This window comes from Aegilops tauschii, chromosome 3, assembly GCF_002575655.3.
Source record: "Aegilops tauschii subsp. strangulata cultivar AL8/78 chromosome 3, Aet v6.0, whole genome shotgun sequence".
NCBI classification, from domain to species: domain Eukaryota; kingdom Viridiplantae; phylum Streptophyta; class Magnoliopsida; order Poales; family Poaceae; genus Aegilops; species Aegilops tauschii.
This window is the reverse complement of record NC_053037.3, coordinates 549,197,440-549,222,652: the sequence shown is the minus strand read 5'-3', so window position 1 is coordinate 549,222,652 and position 25,213 is coordinate 549,197,440. Positions and strand designations below refer to the sequence as shown.

General features: G+C 45.8%; 2 protein-coding genes across 8 annotated transcripts; one reads left to right on the top strand and one right to left on the bottom strand.

The window, feature by feature from the left end:
- Nucleotides 1-4,693: 4,693 nt before the first annotated feature.
- On the top strand, nucleotides 4,694-10,970 carry LOC109775063 (calmodulin-binding transcription activator 4). 7 transcript variants are annotated; one of them, XM_020333818.4, is made up of 12 exons: nucleotides 4,699-5,111; nucleotides 5,596-5,721; nucleotides 5,821-5,936; nucleotides 6,146-6,191; nucleotides 6,971-7,016; nucleotides 7,367-7,516; nucleotides 7,598-7,811; nucleotides 7,940-8,064; nucleotides 8,536-9,230; nucleotides 9,407-9,935; nucleotides 10,050-10,343; nucleotides 10,519-10,970. In XM_020333818.4, the coding sequence occupies exons 4-12, from the start codon at nucleotides 6,163-6,165 to the stop codon at nucleotides 10,534-10,536; spliced, it is 2,100 nt and encodes a 699-aa protein (XP_020189407.1). In that variant the 5' UTR covers nucleotides 4,699-5,111; nucleotides 5,596-5,721; nucleotides 5,821-5,936; nucleotides 6,146-6,162; the 3' UTR covers nucleotides 10,537-10,970. The 7 variants fall into 7 exon arrangements, with proteins under 7 accessions (XP_020189402.1, XP_020189407.1, XP_020189404.1 ...); XM_020333815.4 differs by having other exon boundaries at nucleotides 6,103-6,191; XM_073511049.1 differs by having other exon boundaries at nucleotides 4,711-5,111; nucleotides 6,103-6,191; nucleotides 7,982-8,064.
- Nucleotides 10,971-12,494: 1,524 nt separating this feature from the next.
- LOC109775061 (probable histidine kinase 3) lies at nucleotides 12,495-18,139 on the bottom strand. Its single transcript, XM_020333812.4, has 11 exons — nucleotides 16,971-18,139; nucleotides 16,596-16,868; nucleotides 16,051-16,217; nucleotides 15,757-15,966; nucleotides 15,430-15,616; nucleotides 15,293-15,344; nucleotides 14,979-15,208; nucleotides 14,775-14,873; nucleotides 13,531-14,651; nucleotides 13,087-13,441; nucleotides 12,495-12,784 (listed from the first exon to the last, which is right to left on the bottom strand). The coding sequence occupies exons 1-10, from the start codon at nucleotides 17,409-17,411 to the stop codon at nucleotides 13,183-13,185; spliced, it is 3,039 nt and encodes a 1,012-aa protein (XP_020189401.1). The 5' UTR covers nucleotides 17,412-18,139; the 3' UTR covers nucleotides 12,495-12,784; nucleotides 13,087-13,182.
- Nucleotides 18,140-25,213: the final 7,074 nt, after the last annotated feature.

Below are 25,213 nucleotides of genomic sequence, written 5' to 3'. Positions count from 1 at the left end.
GCTTTTGGAATCACTTGATTATGAATCACTTGATGCTTGCGAACCATGCCTCTTGGGCAAGATGACTAAAACACCATTCTCCGGAACAGTGGAGCGAGCAGCAGATTTGTTGGAAATCATACATACTGATGTATGTGGTCTGATGAATATTGAGGCTCGCGGCATGTATCGTTATTTTCAGACCTTCACAGATGATTTGAGCAGATATGGGTATATCTACTTGATGAAACATAAAGTCTGAAACATTTGAAAAGTTCATATAATTTCAGAGTGAAGTAGAAAATCATCGTAACAAGAAAATAAAGTTTCTACGATCTGATCGTGGAAGAGAATATTTGAGTTACGAGTTTGGTCTTCATTTCAAACAATGCGGAATAGTTTTGCAACTCACGCCACCTGGAACACCACAGCGTAATGGTGTGTCCGGATGTCATAACCGTACTTTATTAGATATGGTACGATCTATGATGTTTCTTACCAATCTACCACTATCGTTTTGGGGTTATGCATTAGAGAGAGCTGCATTCTTGTTAAAAAGGGCACCATCTAAATCCGTTGAGATGACACCTTATGAACTGTGGTTTGGCAAGAAACCAAAGTTGTCATTTCTTAAAGTTTGGGGTTGCGATGCTTATGTGAAAAAGTTTCAACTTGATAAGCTTGAACCCAAATCGAAGAAATGCGTCTTCATAGGATACCCAAAAGTTACTGTTGGGTACACCTTATATCACAGATCCGAAGGCAAGATATTCGTTGCTAAGAATGGATCCTTTCTAGAGAAGGAGTTTCTCTCGAAAGAAGTGAGTGGGAGGAAAGTAGAACTTGATGAGGTAACTGTACCTGCTCCCTTATTGGAAAGTAGTTCATCACAGAAATCTGTTCCTGTGACTCCTACACCAATTAGTGAGGAAGCTAATGATGATGATCATGTAACTTCAGATCAAGCTACTACCGAACCTCGTAGGTCAACCAGAGTGAGATCCGCACCAGAGTGGTACGGTAATCCTATTCTGGAGGTCATGTTACTTGACCATAACGAACCTACGAACTATGAGGAAGCGATGATGAGCCCAGATTCCGCGAAATGGTTTGAGGCCATGAAATCTGAGATGGGATCCATGTATGAGAACAAAGTATGGACTTTGATTGACTTGCCCAAATGATCGGCGAGCCATTGAGATTAAATGGATCTTCAAGAGGAAGACGGACGCTGATAGTAGTGTTACTATCTACAAAGCTAGAATTGTCGCAAAAGGTTTTCGACAAGTTCAAGGTGTTGACTACGATGAGAGTTTCTCACTCGTATCTACGCTTAAGTCTGTCCGAATCATGTTAGCAATTGCCGCATTTTATGAAATCTCACAAATGGATAAACAAAACTGCATTCCTTAATGGAGTTATTAAAGAAGAGTTGTATATGATGCAACCAGAAGGTTTTGTCGATCCTAAAGGTGTTAACAAAATGTGCAAGCTCCAGCGATCCATCTATGGACTGGTGCAAGCATCTCGGAGTTGGAATATACGCTTTGATGAGTTGATCAAAGCATATAGTTTTATACACACTTGCGGTGAAGCCTGTATTTACAAGAAAGTGAGTGGGAGCACTACAACATTTCTGATAAGTATATGTGAATGCCATATTGTTGATCGGAAATAATGTAGAATTATTCTGCAAAGCATAAAGGAGTGTTTGAAAGGAGTTTTTCAAAGAAAGACCTCGGTGAAGCTGCTTACATATTGAGCATCAAGATCTATAGAGATAGATCAAGACGCTTGATAAGTTTTTTCAATGAGTGCATACCTTGACAAGATTTTGAAGTAGTTCAAAATGGAACAGTCAAAGAAAGAGTTCTTGCCTGTGTTACAAGGTGTGAAATTGAGTAAGACTCAAAGCCCGACCACGGCAGAAGATAGAAAGAGAATGAAAGTCATTCCCTATGCCTCAGCCATAGGTTCTACAAAGTATGCCATGTTGTGTACCAAATCTATTGTATAGCCTACCACTGAGTTTGGCAAGGGAGTACAATAGTGATCTAGAAGTAGATCACTGGACAGCGGTCAAAATTATCCTTAGTGGAATAAGGATATGTTTCTCGATTATGGAGGTGGCAAAAGGTTCATCGTAAAGGGTTACGTCGATGCAAATTTTTGACACTGATCCAGATGACTCTAAGTCTCAATTTGGATATATATTGAAAGTGGGAGCTATTAGCTAGAGTAGCTCCGTGCAGAGCATTGTAGACATAGAATTTGCAAAATACTTACGGATCTGAATGTGACAGACTCGTTGACCAAAATTATCTCACAAGCAAAACATGATCACACCTTAGTATTCTTTGGGTGTTAATCACATAGCGATGTGAACTAGATTATTGACTCTAGTAAACCCTTTGGGTGTTGGTCACATGACGATGTGAACTATGGGTGTTAATCACATGGTGATGTGAATTATTGGTGTTAAATCACATGGCGATGTGAACTAGATTATTGACTCTAGTGCAAGTGGGAGACTGAAGGAAATATGCCCTAGAGGCAATAATAAAGTTATTATTTATTTCCTTATTTCATGATAAATGTTTATTATTCATGCTAGAATTGTATTAACCGGACACATAATACATGTGTGAGTACATAGACAAACAGAGTATCACTAGTATGCCTCTACTTGACTAGCTCGTTGATCAAAGATGGTTATGTTTCCTAGCCATAGACATGAAGTTGTCATTTGATTAACGGGGTCACATCATTAGGAGAATGACGTGATTGACTTGACCCATCCCGTTAGCTTAGCACTTGATCGTTTAGTATGTTGCTATTGCTTTCTTCATGACTTATACATGTTCCTATGACTATGAGATTATGCAACTCCCGTTTACCGGAGGAACACTTTGTGTGCTACCAAACGTCACAACGTAACTGGGTGATTATAAATGTGCTCTACGGGTGTCTCTGAAGGTACTTGTTGGGTTGGCGTATTTCGAGATTAGGATTTGTCACTCCGATTGTCGGAGAGGTATCTCTGGGGCCTCTCGGTAATACACATCACTATAAGCCTTGCAAGCATTGTGACTAATGGGTTAGTTGCGGGATGATGTATTACAGAACGAAAGAGACTTGCCGGTAACGAGATTGAACTAGGTATTGAGATACCGACGATCGAATCTCGGGCAAGTAACATACCGATGACAAAGGGAACAACGCATGTTGTTATGCGGTCTGCCGATAAAGATCTTCATAGAATATGTGGGAGCCAATATGAGCATCCAGGTTCCGCTATTGGTTATTGACCGGAGACGTGTTTCGGTCATGTCTACATAGTTCTCGAACCCGTAGGGTCCGCACGCTTAAAGTTTCGATGACGGTTATATTATGAGTTTATGAGTTTTGATGTACCGAAGGTTGTTCGGAGTCCCGGATGTGATCACGGACATGACGAGGAGTCTCGAAATGGTCGAGACATGAAGATTGATATATTGGAAGCCTATATTTGGATATCGGAAGTGTTCCGGGTGAAATCGGGATTTTACCGTAGTACCGAGGGGTTACCGGAACCCCCGGGGGCTTAATGGGCCATAGTGGGCCTTTGTGGAGAAGAGGAGAGGCGGCCAGGGCAGGGCCGCGCGCCCCTCCCCCATAGTCCGAATAGGACAAAGAGAGGGGGGCGGCGCCCCCCCCCCCCTTCCTTCCTCTCTCCCTCCAATTTCCCCCTTTCTCCTAATCCAACAAGGAAGGAAGGGAGTCCTACTCCCGGTGGGAGTAGGACTCCTCCTGGCGCGCCTCCTCCCTGGCCGGCCGCACCTCCCCCCTTGCTCCTTTATATACGGGGGCGGGGGGCACCCCAAAGACACAACAATTGATCGTTTGATCTTTTAGCAGTGTGCGGTGCCCCCCTCCACCATAGTCCACCTCGATAATACTGTAGCGGTGCTTAGGCGAAGCCCTGCGTCGGTAGAACATCATCATCGTCACCACGCCGTTGTGCTGACGAAACTCTCCCTCAACACTCGGCTGGATCGGAGTTCGAGGGACGTCATCGGGCTGAACGTGTGCTGAACTCGGAGGTGCCGTGCGTTCGGTACTTGATCGGTCGGATCGTGAAGACGTACGACTACATCAACGGCGTTGTGCTAACGCTTCCGCTTTCGGTCTACGAGGGTACGTGGACAACACTCTCCCCTCTCGTTGCTATGCATCACCATGATCCTGCGTGTGCGTAGGATTTTTTTTGAAATTACTACGTTCCCCAACATGAATAGCTAGCACTAGCGCTGAACTTCCCCTTCCCCTTCTCGTTGAAGAAGCCCATGGCTGGCTGGCTAGGGTTTCTGGTCGCCGGCGAGGGAGTAAGTGTGGCCAGATGTGGACGGGAATGGAAGTGGATGACCCCTCTCCCCTGCGCGCGCTTGCATTAAAAAGGACGGCCACATGGCGTTTTTACTCACTGCCAGGCGGACCTGAGGTAGGTGATCGCGTTTAATATGACAGCGAGCGGTAGTTGGGTGGCCGACAGGTGGAGCCACAACGGACACCGAGAGGGCGTGCACGTGCTCGTTTGGTGTCCGCGTGGACACAAATCAGGCTCAAATTTAGGCATGAAAAAACAGACACGAAGCGGACGCGGTTTGGGTCCGCGCATTGGGCTGACGCTTTCGTTCGTTTCGACCCAAACAAACACGTGACGACGAATTGGGTCGCGGCGTTGGAGTTCCTCCTACACTTTGGCTTTGGCACCAGACCTCTCTTCCGGGATGTCCGGTGGAATCCGCCGCGCAGTTTCCCCTCTCCGCTCTTTCCCCCTACTAATCCCCCTCTCCCTCCCTCTCCGGCCTCACTGGATACTGCCGCTGCTCGGCGCGACCGACTGGCATCTCTGGACCGGGGCGAGTGATTGCCTGCTTGCTTGCTTGTCCCAGATCCAACAGTATAGTATTCAGGAAGTGTGCCACCCACCCACCGCAAACACCTGGGGGAGTAGTTGGCGGCGACCCGGCCATTCAAGACTCACCTCGGTGGTGCCTGCGGGGATATTCGTCGCCCTCGCCACTCCCCCCGCCCCAGTTCTTGGTCCCTCGCCGGAGTTTGTCGGGCCGCCGCGATGCAGCAGCAGCAAGGTAACCAAGGCCGGATTCCCCGGTTCCCAAGTTGCAATCTTACGCCGTGTCCTGTGCGGTTCCTGCGGCTGATTCTGGTTACCAAGAGCCAGGCGGTTAGGTTTGGGTGCTGTGAGGTGAGAGTGGGAGTAGTAAATACTACCTCGGGTCTATGGATTTGGTGCCGGATCCTGTATATTGCTGCTTCGTAGCTCATGTTCCTGATTCACCTAGCTGCTATTTTTTCTTTCTTTCTTGTTTCGTAAATACCTTCAAACCATGATCCTATCCAGTAAATATTTTGAGAAATATCTGGTGGGAGTACTTTGGAACCATGATCCCTCCAGCTGCTATGTTTCTTTCTTTCTTCCTTTGCTGTTAAGGAAAAACGGGAATGGTGATCCCTCTGCGTCGTTAATGAACTGTGAAAATTCCCCTTAGTTGTTATGTGTTCCTAATGATCTAGTTTGTGACAAGTTTGTTACATTTTGTTCATCTGATTCAGGTCTCGACATACAAAATCTGCAGCGGGAGGTGAAGACGCGGTGGCTCAAGCCCAGAGAGGTTCTGGACATATTGCGGAACTGCGAGCTGTTCGGGATCCAAAACAGAACCCCTCAGAGGCCACCGAGTAATAAAACCATCCTTTTGTTTTCTTGCTTGCGAGGTATCTGATTCAATCTAATGCGTGCCCTGGGCGTGATTAACTTACTTGGTTCTGAAATTACAGGTGGTTCTTGGTTCCTTTTCAACCGTAGGGTACATCGGTTCTTCCGGAATGATGGGTATCAATGGCAAAAAAAGAGGAATGGGAAGAGTGGTAACGAAGCACATGAGTACCTTAAGGTCTGTTCAATGTTTATCTCTAGTCTAGTAATAGGAGTCCAAGTGTTAATCATAGTATGTTAGTAAGAGCAAAGCCAATAAATAGTTGGTAATCTTTGTTGTTATGACTCAATCAGATGAGTTGCATAGTTAATGTGCTTTCCTCGTTTGACCCTACAAATTTCAGGTTAACAATGTAAAGGCACTGAACTGCTATTATGCTCGTGCAGAAAATAGCCCTACATTCATGAGGCGGATATATTGGATGCTTGAACCGTGAGTACCCTGGTTACTTGTAGGGGGAATATGTTAGGCACTGTATTCTATGCTTCCCATAAGCTTTTCTTGTGTCTCGGATTGTTGTGAATTGTGATTGCTTCTCCTTAGAACACAAACCCAATAGCAACTTTGTCATTGTGCTCCTCATGGAGGATTTTTGAATGGGAACTCAGGGAGGAATTTATAAGCAGTCCATGGCCACGTGTCATTTTCTTTTCTTGCTTCTATGGTAAAGCCTGTTGCATTAATTCATATTCATAAGTTATTCTGTCTACGGTCGTTACTTTGAAGTTTGAGCATCCATCTGAGATGTTCCCAACAGATAGAAACCAACGTTCACCAATTCCTTGCAGACATGTTAAAATTTGCAATGGTCTACTATGTTCTCCCATATTTTCTGATATGTGAAACAGTGCAAGAGACTTTATTCCTAAGGGCAATCCTATATTTTTATTAGGAGTCTCCAAAATAGGCACAGCAATTCTTGTACTCGTAAGTTCCAGAAAATATTGGTATTATACCCTGTTATTACTATGACTTCTACTGTTGGGGTGTGGGTTATGATTTGCTGTTATTTTCCCCGTGAATAACATTTTATTTGAACTAGCTATGGACAGGGGTGCGTGGAAGCTTGCTATCCATGTGCCAGAGCCATGAGTTGGTCACGAGATCTTATGGGTTTCACCTCTAGCCTACCCCAACTTGTTTGGGACTAAAGGCTTTGTTGTTGTTGTAAATTTCAGTTCACATTTAATGAAAGCAATTCATCTTTGCAGGGCTTATGAGCACATTGTTCTTGTCCACTATAGAGATGTGCTAGAGGTTCGTCTCTTGTTTTATCTTCCTTTTGTCATAACATATCTGCAATTCTTCCTCAAAAAAAAAAACACATCTGCAATTCTGATGCTTAACCAACTAGGACGAGTGAAAAAATAACATTGGTTTACTATCCACAGTTATCTATTCACTTCAACAGTGGGCGATCTTTGAACATATCAGATTAATTGATCACTGGGGCAAAGCACCAGTGAAATTGAACTTGACATCGTGTAGAATTTCCATTGGTTAATTCACCTGTTAAGCTAGTGCACATTATTAATTAGTGGCTGAAGTCATTACATTGTTTTTGGGGCTATCCTGTGCTTAACCTTTATTTGTTGATTGATTACCAGGGCAGCATTTCAGTATCAGCACTAAACGGTTCACCAACATCCTATCAGAATGGCAGTGCTAGCAGAGCGGATGCACATAGTTCGCCGGGGTTGACAAGTGAGATAATTGCGCCACGTCTCCTCTCTCGCAGCCCAGGATCCGCGGAAGAAGTTAGTTCCCAGATCCTGACCATAAACAATGAATCAAATGATACAAGTCAATTTGATTGGCGGCGGATGCTTGAAATGCAGTTGAGTCTGGAAAACAAGGAACGTCATGATGTTAACACTGGCGAGGTTCTGCCAAATCATGATCCTAATCCTATGCCTGGGATCCAGAATGAAGAATTCGACACAGGTACAAACCTTGCAGATATCTTTTATGAACTGGAGGAGTTTAGTGAAGACAACCGTACTGAAGGAAGCCAACCTTATCGCGATCCTATTGATGTCATAAGAAATTCAGGTGCTCTACTCTTGTGCTACCAAATACCATGCATTATGATTCTTTCATTGGTAATTACTGCCTGGGTTACCATGAGCAAACTTTCTGAAAAATTGCAATTTTCCATGTATGTCTCTCTTGATCGGAAGCATGGTTGGAAGAGGACCAACTTAATTCTTTTCTGCATTCAGCTCCTGTGACAGTTGATGAAAACCAATGGTTCCATATTCATGAGGTTTCTCCAGAATGGGCATTTTGTTCTGAAAGTGCTAAGGTATCCCCTGGAGCTGAAGTTGATATTCTTAATTCAGCAAGTTGTTTTGTCAGTTAAATAATGCTACTTCGTTGTTCCGCTCTATTGATAAGATATGGAACCATTTGGGGATATTGGCACATGGGAGTGCCAATATCGGTATAATTATCAGAGTGTGCATGATCTCTGAGTTCATCTATTGCCTCGTTGGCAAAAATGTTGACCATTTAAGGAAATTCTGTGCCAGAACCATGAGTGGAAGCTTGCTATCCATGTGCCAGAACCATGAGTTGGTTGCGAGCTCTTATGGGTTTCACCTCTAGCCTACCCCAACTTGTTTGGGACTAAAAGCTTTGTTGTTGTTGTTGTTGTTGTTGTTGTTGTTGTTGTTGTTGTTGTTGTTATTATTGTATTTAAGGAAATTCTGTGTTGAAGTCAGTTTCTACCATGATCTCTTACAATAATTAATTGGAGGCTATAAATGGTATGCAGGTTGTCATTGCAGGAGACTTCCCCTCCAATATTTTATGGGTACTATTTGGTGATGTTAAGGTACCTGCGGAAATTGTCCAGCAAGGTGTCATCCGTTGTTATACTCCATCATACCTTGGTGCTGGAAAGGTGAGAATGTGCATGCTCGATGAGAATGGGAAACCTTGCACTCAAGATCGAGAATTTGGATTTGTTGAAAAGCCTACCAACACAATGATTATTGGGAACGGGAAACCCTACAGTGAAGCACGGGAATTTGAATTCCAACAGAGGCCTACCAAAAGTGACAATGAGCTGTTGTTGCTTCTTAACTATGTGCAGATGCTTTTTGATAGTCATGGCTGTGAACTCTTCTCAAAGTTCAGGTTGCCACTCCCAAATGTCCAGTCTGGATTCCCAGTTAACCCCTCAGAGATTATAGGGAGAACATGTGAGCAGTTGGACCATGAGAATGCAGTAAATTGCATCATGGAAGTGATGCTTAACAGTAAGTTCGAGGACTGGCTATCATCCAAATTTGAACAGAACAGTGAAGGGGAGTATTTGCTTCCTAAGCAATACCATGGTGTTATACATACAATTGCCGCACTGGGATACGACTGGGCTCTGAAACCGCTGCTTAATAATGGCGTGCCTATAAACTACCGTGATGCAAATGGATGGACTGCTCTGCATTGGGCTGCACGATTCGGAAGGTATTGATGGTCTATTCATTGCATGCAAAGATTTACTCAAACTATTTTCATAAGCTTTCCTATTCTTGCAACCAAATGCATATGTCCCATCTGTAATATAGGCAATTTATGTTCTGTTTCCTAGCTTCATCTCATATGAATTTCCTCCTGACTCCGAGCCTAATATGAAATGACAGGCAACAAATGGTGGCGGTTCTTTTTGCTGCAGGCGCTGCTGTGGGTGCACTTTCAGATCCAACAGCGGAAGACCCTGCTGCCAAGACACCTGCTTCAATAGCGTCTGCATATGGTTTCATAGGCATCTCTGCATTCCTTTCAGAAGCAGAACTAACCAGTACCCTTCATTCTCTGGAATCACAAGAAAATGGGAAACCCGTAGATCATAATGGTGGAGTGAGTACATCTAGTGCTGTGGATAGAGTATCAGATAAATGCGCACATGTGGATGGTGGAACTGATGACCAGCTTGCACTGAGGGATTCTTTAGGAGCTATCCGAAATGCTGTTCAAGCTGCCGGGTGCATACAAGCTACCTTCCGTGTGTTTTCCTTAAAAAAGAAGAAACAAAAGGCTCTTCAGAATGGAGATAGCTCTGCTTCGCCATCTATGCTCGAAAGAGCTGCATTATCTATCCAGAAGAACTTCAGGTGCTGGAAGAAACGTAAGGAATATCAGAAAGTTCGGAAAAATGTCATCAAGATTCAGGTAAGTTCAGTTCCGTGTATCATGCGCAGATTAATTAGATGTGTACTAGTGCATCCTTGATGTTTTGAGGATTTTGTTCAGTCGATAAGCAAGTCCACCTGTTTATTCTGATAGGCACGGTTCAGAGCTCACCGAGAAAGAAACAAGTACAAGGAGTTACTTCAAAGTGTTGGCATCCTTGAGAAGATCATGCTGAGGTGGTTCCGAAAAGGTGTTGGTCTGCGAGGAATCAATAGCAGGGCGATGCCAATCGACCAAGACGAGGAAGAAGACATCGTCAAGGTTTTCCGCAAGGAAAGAGTGGAAACAGCTGTCAGTGAGGCTGTTTCGAGGGTATCGGCTATCGTCGGTTGCCCCGTCGCAAGGCTGGACTACCGCAGGATGCTCGAATGGCACCAACAAGCAAAGGTGAGGCCATGATCCGTGGTGTCTACTGAAGGCGTTTCAGTCAAAAACTTGCTGAAGCAAGAGCAGATTTATGAGCGAAAAACTCACTCCATATGTCTACTGTCTAGCACTTTGTGCATGAAATTTGCAACTTATCTATTCTCTTGAACTTACTAAAATGGTTTTCCCATCACAGATTGGCCATGGAAAGTAGCTGATCTGGCACCAGCTATGTTGATGACAGAGCACTGGGCACCCACTATCCTGTGTCCTCCTCCCCTGTTAAATGATGATCTGGAAAGCAGCTGGCCGCCTGAAGAGCAGTAAAAGCTTTGGTGAGTAGTGGATCCTGCCAAATCAGAAGGATTTACCAACAAATTTCAGTACCATCACCAATCCATGATGAAATTGATGTTTCACTTGACTGTACATAAAAACCCCCCATGTGCATAACCTGACTTCTGGCCAAACTTTAGGAAGGTGTAAGGTCTGTGTGTATGATGAGGAAGTACCATCTGCTTCGTAGTATGTAGTACCATCCTTCACATTTGCTAGGCGTGTACATGGTAATAAATGTGATGGTAATCCTGGACCGCAGCTCAATTGTCAATGAGGAGTATGATGAAGCTCTGGAAGCTTAAATACCAACTGCCTTGCGTGTAGTACTCCCTCCGGTCATTTTTACTCTGCATATAAGATTTCTCTGAAGTCGAACTTCGTAAAGTTTGACCATGTTTTGTGTCATGAATTTAATTTTCATATTGTACAACTTTAGTATGGTAGACGTTGATGCTTTTTCATATAAACATGGTCAAACTTTACAAAGTTTGACTTCGGACAGATCTTATATGCGGAGTAAAAAGGACCGGAGGGAGGGAGTACCATCTTTCACATTTGCTAGGCGTGTACATGGTAATAAATGTGAAGATAAATTTGAAACGGAGCTCAGTTGCCAATGAAAACATGATGAAGCTTTTGAAGTTATATTTGCTAGGCTTGCAAATGGTAATAAATGTATGGCAAATCCTGAAACTGGGATCCAGGTGTAAATGACAAGCGTACTCCCATCTTGTGCACATGCAAAGCATAAATGGTCATTGGCCAAATTCACACTTCTTTGATTGTCATGATTGTGCTGTGAATTCAACCAAAGCACAGGATAACATGATCCTGATGCAGGCCTGCGAGGCAGAGGCAGTAGCAATGCTCCGGCAGCATTTTGGCCTTCCCTTTGGCCCTTCTATTTTGCAGGTAGCAGCAAATCAGATTCCTTGGGATCCTGTTTGAAATGAGAAAAGAGAACCTGTTCCTGTGGGAAATGAAGCGATTCCTGCCAAGTTCATGTGTTCAAGGCAGAGACCCCCTAGATATCGACACGATCGTGGTTTTTCTTTCTCTCTGATGGAAGGTGGTTGAATCCGCGCATTTCATATTTTTTTTAAAACAAAAAACTTGTTCATGTGGGAAATGAACTTCCTCCTGCAAAATTCGTGTTCGAAGAAAAAACCATAGATATCGACACAATCATAGTTTTCCTCTTTCCGATGATGATGAAAGGTGGTTGAATCCGCCGGTTTCATTGACAAAGGCACCAGCACAGCCATAGAGAAAGAGGTTATATATGTCAATGGAGACCGGTAAGCACCGGGACAAGCACAAGGGCAACGCTGGAGCAAGTGAACACAGGATTACACCATTGCAACCACCACGATTAGTTTAGCCTCCATCGCAAGAAAGTGCGTCAGTTTGGAGACCTTGGGGAACGATGGACATAATGCAGCAGTTAGGTGCCATGACAACGGCCCGGACCACGTACTAAACAAGGGTTTAGCCATTGGTGGGTGACATCAGGCAAAAGCCGTTTTCATCGGACGGAGACGCCACAAAAGCCACACCACCAAGTAGGATATGCATGTATATTAGCTGGGAAGAGAAGAGAAGAGAAGAGAAGAGAAACCCAACCAACAGCAGGAGAGACTTCAGGAGGTTGAGGACTCTGATAGGGACAGGGACAGGAAAGAAGGAGAACACACCAGCTGAGAGATCAAGAAAACGAAGGCTTCAGCTTTGAATGTGTGATGACTTACAGCTTGGGACACACCGCGCAAAAAAACACATTCAAATGCACAAAAGGGAAATTCCTGCACAAACCACCAACACCTAATTATGTACACCCATACAATTCCCGGGGAGGAAAAAGGAAGGAAAATTTTGCTCTCCCTATATTTTACATTTACATTACAAAGGCGGAGGACATCGGTCGAGCTGAAACCTGCTGTCAGCGTATGCGGTTGGCCTTTTTTTTTCGCGTGAACCGTCTTCGAGAAGTTGCTGAACAAAATGCCACACGTGCACCTCGACTCCAAGAGCTTTACAGCTTTTTTCTTTGCCTCTTGGTGGGATGGTGTACCAAGAAACAGAGCCTGGTGGTTCCATCGATCTCCAGGTTTTTAAGCTCATACCTGGAATAATAAGAAAAAACATGACATTAGACCAGGAGGATTCCAAGGGGTATATAATATAATGAGCTCGGAGATCTCAAAATCAGAGCTTGCTTTAAGAAATTGTAATAGTTGTTCTTTAGAACCAAACCACCACAAACAAACTTCAGCAAGAAGGCCTGCTAAGAATTGCTTTAAGCTTTATAGACCTTATATAAATGCATATCACATTTTCTTTTGCCTAGCAGTGCTAGTTTGATTCTTAAATAAGAAAGAAACATGGATGCAGATAGGAGGGGGTAATAAATTACAGAGGAGCTTACTCTTGGGAGCACTGCAGCTTCAACAAACTCCTCCGCACCAATGCCATGAGCTGTGTGGTGACATCCTCCACTAATTTACAATCCATATAGACCTACCTACTGAACATGGTCATGACTTTGGAAAAATCGAGTTACTTCTCTGTACAACTGCTCCCCTTCGAATGGCTTGGAGACATAGCCATCCATTTCACATTTCAAGCACTGCTCATATGTTGCCTGGATAACATCTGCCGTCATGGCCAATATCGGAGTTCGCCACCTCCGAACTTTAGCACATTCTGGTGGCGCTTCTCCGCGTTCTATCCGCTCATTTAGCTCTCGTTCCATCATTCTGATCCTCTTGGTGGCTTCAAACCTGGAAAAAATGCATGATAAAACTTCAGTAATTTATGACTGACAGATTAATACTCGAAGGAAATGGTGAGCAGCCATTTAAAGACTTACCCATCCATTTCTGGCATTTGTATGTCCATGAAACAAGCATCAAAACTGTGAGGTGGTTTTAGCAATGCGATTGCTTTCTTCCCACTGTCTGCACAAATTACTTCTGCGCCATACTTCTTGAGAGCACCAGCAGCCACTTTAAGGTTCACAACGTTATCGTCAACCACAATGATTTGCCTCTTGTGAAGAAGGCTACCCAACGCTGAGTTGCCAACGACTCCATTCTTGCCATGCACCTTATCTACTCCGCCCAAAGCCCGCCTTAGTGAGGCCTGAAGCATACTTGCACGAAGCGGCTTCATGATTACATTCAAGTTATGCTCCCTCGATATATTTGAACTGCTCTTGATAGAATTCGTAGGGTTCTCCAAAAGAAAGAGCTTCGGAGGGTCTGACTGATCTTTGCTCCGCAGTTTGCTAAGCAAATGAGGCATTGAATGGGATTCCTTCATCCAGGTTTCCTTGTCAACTAGCACTAGCCTTGTAACTAGTGATGCGCAGTTCATCTTAGGAATAACTTGGTTTACATCAGTGGTCAATTCCGTTTTGACTCCAAGCCTTTGCAAATGGTACTTGGTAACCTTGGCACGAACCGGCTTATGATCAACTACCAATGCATTTATCCCTTTAAACCCTGGCGATTTGTTAGCATTTGCATTGGAGCGTGCCTTCGTAAGCACTGCAGTGAAGGAGAAAGTAGAACCAACATTGGGTATGCTTACATACCCAATCTCCCCCTTCATGAGATGAACCAGGCACTTGCTGATGCTTAATCCGATGCCCGTGCCCCCATGGATGCGGGCAATGGATGGACCAACCTGCATGAAAGGCATGAATATCCGGGATTGGGCTTCAGGTGGGATGCCGACGCCGGTATCTTCAACAGATATTATCAATCTTATTGTTTCAGGCAGGATAGGAGCAAAGGGCATCTCAGCCGAGTGTAAATCCGTATTGAAAAGCTGGAAGCTCTGCCAACTATGCCTTCTGTTAGCTACCTTGTAGCCACTCAAGGTGTTGTAGGTGTTGTTTGTGTTTTGAAATTCTGTTTCCACCTCTAAACAACTCATGACCTCTTCGACGACATGAACTGTCAAGTAGATGTGTCCTCTTTCTGTAAACTGTGAAAAAAAAAATAGAAATCTTCAGCCAACAAATAACAGAACGCATATAAATAATGAACATTTATAACAAAATGCGTTGTATTTCTATTTTACGCTATTCACGTATATTAATCATCTTACTTTTATGGAGTTCCCCATGAGATTTGTAATGATTTGCCTCATTCTACCCGGATCACCAATAAGTGTTTGTGGAACTTGATCAGAGACATACACTGCCAACTGCTCGCGTAGCACGTGAAGATAAAATCATGAAAAATGAAAATGGTTAGTGCATTCCAACAAAATACACCAAAACTGCACTGCAAGAATCTACTCTGGAATTACCTCCAGTCCTTTCTCCTGAGCTTTTCCACAGAAGAGAGACAAGATGTCATCACAGACTAGTCTAAGATCGAAGGGCACTGCCTCAAGCTCGAGTTTGCCAGATTCTATCTTCGCCTGATCAAGAACCTCGTTTATAAGGGACACTAAAGCCTTTCCGCTGGCTTGGGCTGTTCTAACATAGTCTTGCTGCGTTGTGTCCAGATCAGTATCCATGAGCATTTGGAGCATTCCTGAAAAAAGTGGTGATTGCTTAAATCCCTTCAGCCAGAAAACAATGGAGTATACATTATGGGTTAGATCAATTACACACTCACCTAAAACCCCATTCATTGGAGTTCTGATCTCATGTGAAACTGTAGCCAGGAACTGCAAACAAGCAAAAAAGGGCATGGAATGAGATTTTTTTTTGAGTTAGACAAGCAGTATAGGTTGTGTAAGAGAGATTACTAACCTGTGACTTGGCAACATCTGCAGCTTCCGCACACTTCTTGAGCTTCTTCATAATTTGAAGATCATCTTCAACCTTTGCGATACGATGCACAGTAGCATAAAATATATGTCCAATGAGCAAAGCAATCACATAAGCCCCTAACGAATATGTTATTGCAAGCCATGGCAATGGTGGCTTTTGCATGAACCTGTTGAAGAGGAATATGTCACATTAACAGTGGTTGTGTTTTACAGAGAAGAAGGGAGAAAACAGGACACATGGGCAGTACTACGTTGAATGTATCCATACTGCAGGGTTGATAAAAGGTAAGAGCGACAAATCAATCACCTGCAATGCATCTCATGCCGTCTAGATGGATCGCCAAAGTTGAGCGTGCTGTTATGGAACATCCCACTGCCTGTATCATCCGAACCATACATGCTGATCGGCTTGTCATTGGTAGTATCATACACATTCACCATGATGGACTGCTTCCCCGCGAGCTGATGAAGCAACTTGTCGACAAGCGCTTCTATGTCAAATATGCCACCTAGATAGCTGCTTGCAAGCAAAAAGCAGCCAGTGAGATTCTGTTGCATACTCACATATGGCTGGAATAGGATGCTGTGATGCAGACTTTACCCTATGGCGGCTTGGACGCGCTCCTGCAGCCTCGCATCCGCAGGGGGCTCGGACTTGTACACGGAGTATGTCAAGATCACGCCGAGGCGGCCGTTCAGCAGCTGGAAAGGAGCAGTTAGAACACCCTTCCCGGATTCTCTGGCTCGTATTATGTTCTCGCGATCGTCCTGCACAAAAGCAAACCAAATGCACTTCTGTTAGCATCAAACAATGTTAATTCAGAATCAACAATTGTTCCTCATCAGAGTAGGAGAATCCAAAGACACTAACAAGTGGCCACACTGTAAGTTGGTAAAAAAATAAATCATTCACTGTCAGTGGTAAAATATTAGTAGCAGCAGCGCTGGCTGGGCTGGGCTGGGCGGAGCTGAGCTGTAAAACCACATGAGGAGCACCGGGAGGTGCAGCTTTATACGGCCGGCCGGGCCTAGGCTAAAAAGGATAAATCTAGCTAGCTTGAGACTTGAGAGTGGGGGGAAAAACGAAGGCACCGAGATTTTTTGTGTGGGATAGGAAAGCAAGCGAGTAAATTAATGGTCACGCACAGCGCCGGAGAGCATGTCGAAGGAGATGACGTTCTTGTAGGCGTCCTGCGCGAAGATGACGGGGGCGTACTCGTCGGCCGGGCCGCGGATCTCGGCGACGGCGGCGTCGCCGGGCCCCTGCGAGTTGGGGGAGGAGTACATCTTCTTGATGCTCCAGCCCTGCTGCCGCTCGAACTGGTCCCGCTCGGCGTGCGTGACCCGCACCGCGTACGCCACCCCGCTCGTCAGCGGCCGCTCGAACGCCGTCCTCTCCGCGTACCTCGCGAACGTCGCCTGCGGGCAGCCATGCCATGCCGGACAGGGTTAGTTAGTACTAATCGGCCTCATCCGGCATCACCGCCATGGAAGACGGGGAGCAGAGCAAGATAGGGGTACCTGGGTGATGGCGGAGGGGTTGAGCGAGTGGTGGAAGGTGTTGACGAGGATGGCGAGCGCCTGGAGGTGGTTCATGCTGACGTTGAACTGGTCCTGAAGCATGCGGGCGCGCTCGTCGCACATGCTGGCGAGCGACTCCCGGCGCTTCTCCACGGCGCCGGAGTCGAAGTAGTGGAAGATCTGCAGGCAGATGAGCGTCCAGCCGACCACCCAGAGGAAGAGCGTCCAGCGCCACCACCGCTCCCGCGCCTCCCGCGAGCCGTGCCCCCGCACGTGGCTCCGCAGCGCCTTGGCCGACAGCTTCTCCGGCAGCGGCAGCAGCCGCACCCTGTCGAGCCCCATCCCCAGGAACCCCACCAGCCCGGCCGCCACCGCGCCCTTCCCCTCCATCCCGGCGGCCCCCTCCCCGCCGCCTCGTGCCGTGCGAGCAGCGCCGGTCATTCGGCTACATCGCCAGCGCCGCCGCAGTGGCTCCCCCGCCGCCGCCGCCACCACGCGTCCCCGCCGCACCGCATCCACGCCGCACAGACACAGCGTGGTCGAGGAAACAGCTGTCGCCGCACCGCCCGCACGCGCCCGGCTCGCCCGGATTGGAGGATTGAATGCCCCGGAAGCAAACCGGACCAAAAGGGGGCCAACAGCCTCGCGCTTTCGCCCCGCGCTCCGGCCTGTCCCCCACAATTTCGCCGCCTCCCCTTCTCGGCCCGCGCAGCCCCGAGCTCCAAAATCGCCACCACCAGACCGCACCAGACCAAACCCCCGAGCTGCCGGCAGGCACGGCGTCTGACCGACCGACCGACGGACGGCAACAGCCCGATAGAAGAGAAGAGAAGGAAGAAGAGACGAGAGGAGAGGCGAGCAGGAGGAGGAGCAGCTCCAACGCCAACAGCAACAGGAATAGGGCGGGCGGCTACAGGAGGAGGATGATGGGGGGGAAAGGGATTGGGTTGATTGGAGCAGAGAGAGGGGGGGGGGGGGGGGGGGGGGGGGAGGGAAGGTGGAGGGAGAAAGCAAAGCGAGGAGCAAGCAGGTGAGGCTGTGGAGTGGAGGCGGAAAAGGAGAAGCAAAGAAAGAAAAGCGGCAGCAACAAGTGAAACAGAGCGAGCGAGCAAGCAGAGAGGAGGAGGCAGTAGACTACTCCTACTAGTAGAGTGGTAGAAGGTGGCACCAATCGCAGCAGCGGTAGAGGCCAGCACGCAAGTGGCTCCTCCCCTCTCCTTTTCTCTCTCCTCATCCCCTGCTAATCTCCACCCACGGAAGCGGTAGAGAGAGAGAGAGAGTTTAATACGATATGCGTACCGCCCATGTGTGTTTTAATTTTAACAAGGAGACTACTGCTACTGTTTCAAATCAAATCAGCAGCAAACGTGCAAATACGACTCCTCTTCTTTTATGCTTGCATTCATTTGGCGTCCTGCCGAACTGGATTCAATGTTTTGTTTACAATTTTATATGCCTGTGTACTTCCTGTGCTCTTAAACGGACGACCACGGCTTGCCATGAATGTCATCAACCCGTTCGCTTTCAAAAACAGAACGGAGTTGAGGGGGCAGACCCGTGGGTTGTTCGCGCGTGTGTTTGGCCAATGGGTGCGGCTAGGTCTCAGTCGATCAAGATTTAACCAAGTCTCAATCAAGTGATGTAACATGCAAAAAGGAAAAAGAGAAAACCCAAAAAGAAAATTTTGCACGGATCTCAATGTACAAAGTCTTAGTCGACTGAGACTTAGCAAGACCGTTGGCGAATTGTTCTGGTTGTTCCTCTTTGAGACATGCATGAGTGCCGTTGTTTGGTAGCCTATGTGGTGAGCTAATACTTTGTTTGGTAGCCTTGTGTATACGGCGAGACATGTTAAGCTCGGGTTTTCTTTCGTGGCCTATATTTGTTTAGACATGCTGAGTTGAGATTGTGTGCTTGATAGCACGTATCTGGGTGTGGCATGCATCGAATGGAGTTTTTGATGAAAATACAAGAAAACATATTTGAACACTTAGCTAATGATTCAGCAACAAAACATCATCATTTCAATATTATCTCAACAAATAGTAAAAAACTTCAACACATAATTCAAAAGGTTGCTTATTCGTATCTCTTCGGTATATTACATGCTCCTATTTGAATCTTGTCATGAATGGTGCGTACTCTCTTCGCTCTTAACCAGAGGACATCTTGTCATGAATGTCATGAACCCGCCTCCCGCTTTAAAAAAAAATAAAACAACTTATGGTCATGAACATTAGTTTGAGTATAGTTATGTTGCTAGACCCGATCGGTTTGTCCCGGCAGCGGCGGTGGCTAGAGGTGGCATCCCGGGTTTGTGGTCGGCACGATGACATGCTGCCAGCAGCGGAGCTACGCGGAGGTGCATGGTGGAGGTGGCGAGCTTTGGAGAGCGCGCGTGCGGGAGCATGGTGGACTCGACTAGGTTGCGCCCGAAGTTGTGGCGTAGGTGGGCTCCTGTGATAAGGCGGTGGCTGGCCAGTTGGATCGGTGCTGGTGTTGGCCATGAACCGTGCTACATGGTGAAGCGACGGTGATGTTTTTTGTTCGCCTGATTGTTTTTGGTTTTGCTGGTGCTGGTGCCAACGGAGTTGAGGCACGACCTTCCAGGTTGTTACTGGTTGGATCCCCTCGGAGAGCTTGATAGGTGGAGTGGCTCAAGGATTTAGCGGAAACTAAAATCTTTGAAAGTGGTTGATGTCAATGGTGGTGGTGCTCGAGAGCGTCTTCTCCTCTTTGGAGGTGTTGCCGAAGAGTGTTTCCCCTATGCACTATCGTGACCAGTCGAGTCTAAGGTGGCCGTAGAGGCTGTTGGTGTGGCCGAATCCTACCTTGACGTTCGATGATTGGTTGACTGATGCTCTGGGCAAAAAGCTTGTGTCTTCGACAAATGTCGAAGCTGTCGCAGTTGTGCATATGCATTGTTTTCTCTCTATGGAGACATTTTGTAAGAACTTGCACATAACTTTTGGGGCAGTGGACATGTTTGGCCAATAAATATTTACAGTGAGTGTATGCATAACAAAAATCACAGTATTTTTTTTTCCATCTTAGGCCTCCTTTGGTTTGTAGGAATTCCATAGGATAGGATTTCGGTAGGAAAAATAAAGTCCTTTGATTTGTAGGAATAGAAACATATTTCTATGAAGGAATTCTTCTTATCCTCCACATTTCGTAAGAAAATAAACATTAGCTTAGACTTAATGAAAAAAATTCTATGATGTGAATCAAAGAACATCTTCTTTCCTATTCTTATTAATAGGATTTGAAATACATGTCATCTCATTTTTTATGACTTTTCTATTCCTATGTTTTTACTATCCTGTGAACCAAAGAAGGCCTTAATGATATTGTTTCGCCTAACCAGTTATTTTCTCGAGGGAAAAGGACATTTTTACATTCATGGTCAAGTGATCCTCCTTTATCCGTGTGCCTCATTAAAATATTTGCGCACACACGTTTCCCAATATAGAGTTGTACACATTCGCAAAAAAGAAAAGAATATAGAGTTGTACACATGTGTACATGCCGTTGTTTCTTCCTCCGGACTCGTCGTTAAATCACACAGCAAAATGACTTTGCTGCGGAAACCCCGGCGTTTCGTTAGATTATTACTACGAGCCACCGACGACTAAAATCTCCCCGTTTGCAACAAGCAGACAAAACCCGGGAGTGGCGCCGCGACGTCGACGTGTAAAGTAAAACCCCGGCTCGACGAACCATTCGGCGGGCGGGTCGATCTTTTTCCAGGAGGCCGCTGCTGATGACGGGTGACCAGGCTCCGCGGGGCCCGCGCCCCAAGCCCAGCAGCCACCACGGCCCACCACATGCCGTCGTCTTCCTCCGGAGCCGGAGCTGGAGCGGAGCGATCGGGCCACTCCCTCCGGCTCCTCGCACGCAGCGGCCGCGTGCTCCACTGCCGGTCTCTTCCTCTCATCGCCTGGCCCTGCCTCCGGCGTTGCTTGTACCCTAGCTACGCTGGTCAATTTGGACGATTGCGCGCGTGGTATCCCAGCCCCAATTATATGAGAGAGAGAGGGTCTGAGGGTGGGTGGTGCACTGGTGCTGCTGGGGTGAAAGGGAGAGGGAAGTGACTCTGAAATAATCTGGATCGGGGCGGGCTCGGTTGATAAGCGCATCGCCTCGCCACCAATGATTTTTGGTATTTCCGCGGCGGAAAAGGATAGACTGGCTGGCTAGCTGCGTGCTGAATGCAAGCGTGTGTTTTATCCACCGTGATGGCTCCACGTCGTTTTCGGCCGACGGTGACGTGTGCGGACTGGTGACACTCGTGCGTTCCTTTCCGCCGAGCCGGCCCGTATGCTTCAACTGAATTAAAATCGTGTAGTTCCAATGAAAAATACTTTGGTTTGCATACCACCTCTTTGTTTACAGAGGGAGCATTAGCTAATTTATTTATGTTAAATGTACAGATAGTTTTTGTTTAATATTTGAAACAACACAATGTACAGATAGTTCAAAATTAGTGCTAGTACTAGTATTTAACATTTGACTCGAACGCTAAAGAAAAACACATGCTGGCTGCCATCGAGTCTAGGAATGTGGCCAGTTTTTAAAATTTTCTTGGTCGTCAACTCTTCAAAAGCTTCGGTTGTCTCCAACTAAAAAAATAGAGTTTTGGTTGTCAACGATAACAGTTGAGGGAATGAAAATACCCCTCAAATACCGATGACCTCCATTGCTGCCCATCAATTTGTTGATGGCACTATAGTCTACTACCCAAGTTCAGAATTTTATCAACAATGATTCATCCGCCAATGTACGACAATACGAGTTATAGTACCATAAATAATAAATGATTTTCCATTTTAAACACTTATTATGAATACGATAAATAATAAACATATCAATACACATGAAAAAAAAACATATCAAGTAATCTCAAATTCGGACAGAGACTATATAGCCTAAAACAGAATTGAAAAACGCAAATTGAGGCCGGGCTCCATGGAGCCCGATATTAAAATACAGTGTTTGTACATCACAACAAAATTACAATTTTTTTGTGAATACGAATACACATGTATATTACGTATGTGTGAAATTTTATACAATATACTTTCACACGTGGCACACAAAATATATGTATTTCAAAAGGGTCAATTTATTTTTGTTGGGCCAATTTTTTTTTCTATATAGCTTACAAATTACAAAAAAAAAAAAACACAGACCAGTACTGCACACATTTTAATTGTGTTTTCTGGATTTTGTTTTAAATACGAAGTTCCGAGTAGCTTGGCAGCCAATGTCCGCACTCGAAGCATGATTAACCTCGCTCAACAACACATGAATATATTTAGTACGGTACTGCTAATTTACTTTTGCATTGAATCATGTCTATCTTCTTGCCGGTCTCTTCTTCGATTGTTCTGAATTCTTATCTCTTGCAGGAGGTCTCTCCCCAGACCGCAGTCACACCCTTTGATCATGGCACTGTTAATTTACTTTTGCATTGAATTATGTGACAGTTATGCTTGCAGCCCCCAGAAGAAAAAGTTTGATTAGAGCTGCCTTTAGCATTACACGTCTCCAAATCACCCACCCAGACCCATTCATGAATGCCACTGGCCCGGGATTATCCCCGTGATCCGGCTGCCCGTCCAACGGCAACGTTCAAACGTAGCAAGACAAAATGAGATTAACATGATTGCATCGACCGAGGGCCGTCCGACGGCCTATATTCAAGCAAGCGAGGGATCTCGCTTTTCCCGCTGCCGGATCCAACGCCCGGCAGAGCGCACAGTCGTCTATCCTTCCTTTTCAGAGAGAGGTTAATTGCAATCGACAGGACGGGCAGTGTTTGCATTTAACCCGCCCCTTAATTACCCTAGTCAATCTGTTGTGTTCGTTGGACATGACCGCCTTGACTCGTAATAAAAAGATGAATTACTAGCTGGCTCGCTAGCTCCTTAATTACGCTAGTCAATTACTCCGCACACTGGTGCTAAGGTCTGGTACTAGTAGTAAAAAGATGAATTTTCCATTAATAGCGTCTTGCTCGCGCCTCACTGATTTAAGGGGGCGCTTAATTAAAAGCACACGTGGCCGGAAAGGCTACCTTTTTAGCATGCAGGTTAAATTGATGGGATGGTGCCATGGTGGTACTAGCATCAGATCACCAATCAACGTAAACGTAATAATGCACAAGTGGCTCGGCTCACTTTTAATTCTGGAAACACTACTGAATCTGGTCTGTTCGCGCACACGTTTCACATCACCAAAAAAAGGATAGAGATTCATCATGCAACTCATGCAAATATTCACACGAAACGGAACGACGTATATTTTCTGCAGGATGGAAGTTCCTGTGTTACAAACGAGGCCTAAGAGCAACTCAGGCAGAATCACCGTATCGGCACAATCGCTATAATAACCGCAAACAATGATATTACCCAAAATGGCACCCTAGAGAGTCCATAATTTACGGAGGGAACTTATCGAGCCAGCGAGCCCGCATATTTGAAAGCTGGCGGTGTTGGCTTGGAGCGCCCTCCATTCACCGCACGAAGGGAAGTTTCATCTCCCTCCTCACCTCCAATGCTAACCCGTAGCAATTTTACTGACATTGTTCCCGCGTGTCGCTCACATATATAAGGGCCGCACATACTCCACTTCTCTTCTTGTAGCCCACCCACCGCCTACACTTCCCTTATAGCCGCCCACGGGCGTCCACTATCAACGTTGGTTGACTGGGTGTTGTTCTTGGAGGATGAGCGGGATCGAAGGAGGAGAAGCACCGGTAAAAAAATATACCAGTCATTTGGAAGACACATTAGAATCTACTCAAGGAATACCGTATGTTTTGTCGGCGGAATCGAGTCGCCGACAGAATGGAAGTGCCTCTCACGATTTCGAGCATCGTCGCCAGAACCGAGTCGCCATTGGAATCAGAGTGCTTCTCATAATTTCGAGCACCGTCGTCGAAATCGAGTCACCTCTGCCGGAATTGGTACCCTGTCGGAATCGTCCTTGTCGTCGTGCTCGTGGTCGCCCAAGCCCTCGTTGACAAGCTCGGTTTTAACTGAAATCTAGTGTTTAACTGAATATAGGACGCGTTTAGCGGGTGGCCGGTTACCCGCTAGCACTCCGCAGTGGTCGGCTAAAAAAGGAAATAATTTGTCCCCCTAATCCATATTAGGAAAAATGAATATGTGTGAACATGTTTGAACAGGATAATAAAAATTAATTGCAAAGAACCCATATGAACAGATGTGAACACATTTAATTCGGGTTTCCAAATTTTTAAAAAACCATAACTTTCAAACCGCGCATCGAAATTAAGATCGTTTTCACTTTTGGAACTCTCGCGGCGTGCTCTTCGAAACTAGATCCCGCATGGGTATGTTTTGACGATTTTTTTGTGTGTGCAATTTTCTCTCCGTTTTGTGCAACTGCCTAGCCTTCGGTGTGCAACTACCTGACAGGGATGTGCAACTTTTCTTCTATACCGTAAACGCGCAGTTTTCAATGATGGTATCTTCACCCCCCAAACTACCTCCTTCCAATGAGATGTGAACTTCGTCTGTTGCCCAGACCAACTGCATAGTAGTTGATGTGCAACTTTTCCCTGCCCGTAGATGTGCTTCACTGTTTGCTGCATCGGCCAACTGCCTAACAGTGGATGTGCAACTTCAGATACTGCCACGGCCAACCGTCTAACAGTGATTTACAATTTTCTCTCGAATCCCCATGGATGTGTAGTTTCCCTGCTAGCACACGGCCCAAACCACCCCTACTAGTGAGATTTGCAACTTTAGCACTCTGTTTATATGCAACTTTTCACTACCCTCATGAATGTCATTTCTTTACCATTCAACTGTCCCTGCCTGTGAGATGTGCAACTTCGTATGTTGCCCTGGCCAACTACCTAGTAGACTATGTGCAACTCCGTCTGTTGCCTCCGCCAACTGAAAATACATGTCCACAAATAGGGAGGGGAAGGAGTTGCACATTGACTAAAAGGCAGTTGGCTTGAACATTAGACTAAGTTGCACATATCGCTTGCAGGGGGTGAGGGTAGGGTGTGCCAACAGTGAAAAACTACGCATCCACGAATAGGGAGGAGGGTTGCACAACGACTACTAGGTAGTTGGTCGGGACAGTAGACTAATTGCACATCAAAGTTTTCATGGTTGCTAGACTACAACCTTATGGAAGTTGAATCATGCAGATCCAAAAAAATGGTTTTGAAAAAGTTGCACAATGTAGTACTAAAGTTGCAC